This window comes from Tigriopus californicus, unplaced genomic scaffold, assembly GCF_007210705.1.
Source record: "Tigriopus californicus strain San Diego unplaced genomic scaffold, Tcal_SD_v2.1 Contig424, whole genome shotgun sequence".
NCBI lineage: Eukaryota > Metazoa > Arthropoda > Copepoda > Harpacticoida > Harpacticidae > Tigriopus > Tigriopus californicus.
The window spans coordinates 1,619-2,205 of record NW_026738807.1 but is presented as its reverse complement, the minus strand read 5'-3'; the positions used below and the strand labels follow the sequence as shown (position 1 = coordinate 2,205).

The 587-nt window shown below is 50.8% G+C and overlaps 1 protein-coding gene across 1 annotated transcript in view; it reads left to right on the top strand.

The window, feature by feature from the left end:
• Positions 1–376: 376 nt before the first annotated feature.
• Positions 377–587, top strand: part of LOC131892565 (dynein axonemal assembly factor 4-like) — a gene marked incomplete at its 5' end in the record, with an annotated part of 789 nt that continues 578 nt past the window's right edge. The window contains one exon of the mRNA XM_059242366.1: positions 377–585. Within this exon, the coding sequence (XP_059098349.1) occupies positions 377–585 (209 nt within the window). The remainder of the gene's footprint in view (positions 586–587) is intronic.

Below are 587 nucleotides of genomic sequence, written 5' to 3'. Positions count from 1 at the left end.
GAGTCAACTGGGAAGTTGTGGACCACCCCGCACCAGGGCACGAGATTTTTTGTCCACTAACATTTTCGTGGAAGCTGTGACAGGCACGCGAGAGCTCGGACTCGAGTTGCCACAAATATTCATTTGACATTGGTAATCCCATGACGCGATATGTTCCACTTAGTTGAGCCGCACGCAGTCGATCCCCATCCTCATGTGGGCTCTCGTCGTCCTCTTGGTTTTCCTCCTCGTCATGAGCCTTCATCGCTTGACATTCCAACTCATCTTCTTCTCGTTCTTGTGCTCGTTGGGTTTCGTCTTCGTTTTCTTCCAGTCCATCCCTGTCTTCTTGAAGGGAGAAGGTGCCGCTCATTGATGTCGGTTCGTTCACTTCCAGTTCATTGGCTATTGGGTCCCCTGGAGCTTCAAGCAGATCTGCTGCCACGAGGAAAACTGCTCCTGATGAGCATGATGACGATGATGGGGACTGCCGATGTGGTTGTCGCGAGACTGCTGACACCAAGCTAGAAGTGGAACAAGAAGAAGACATGAATTGCTCGAGCGAATCATCAAATTTTGGATTGCTGGATTGTGGTGGTGGTGGTGGT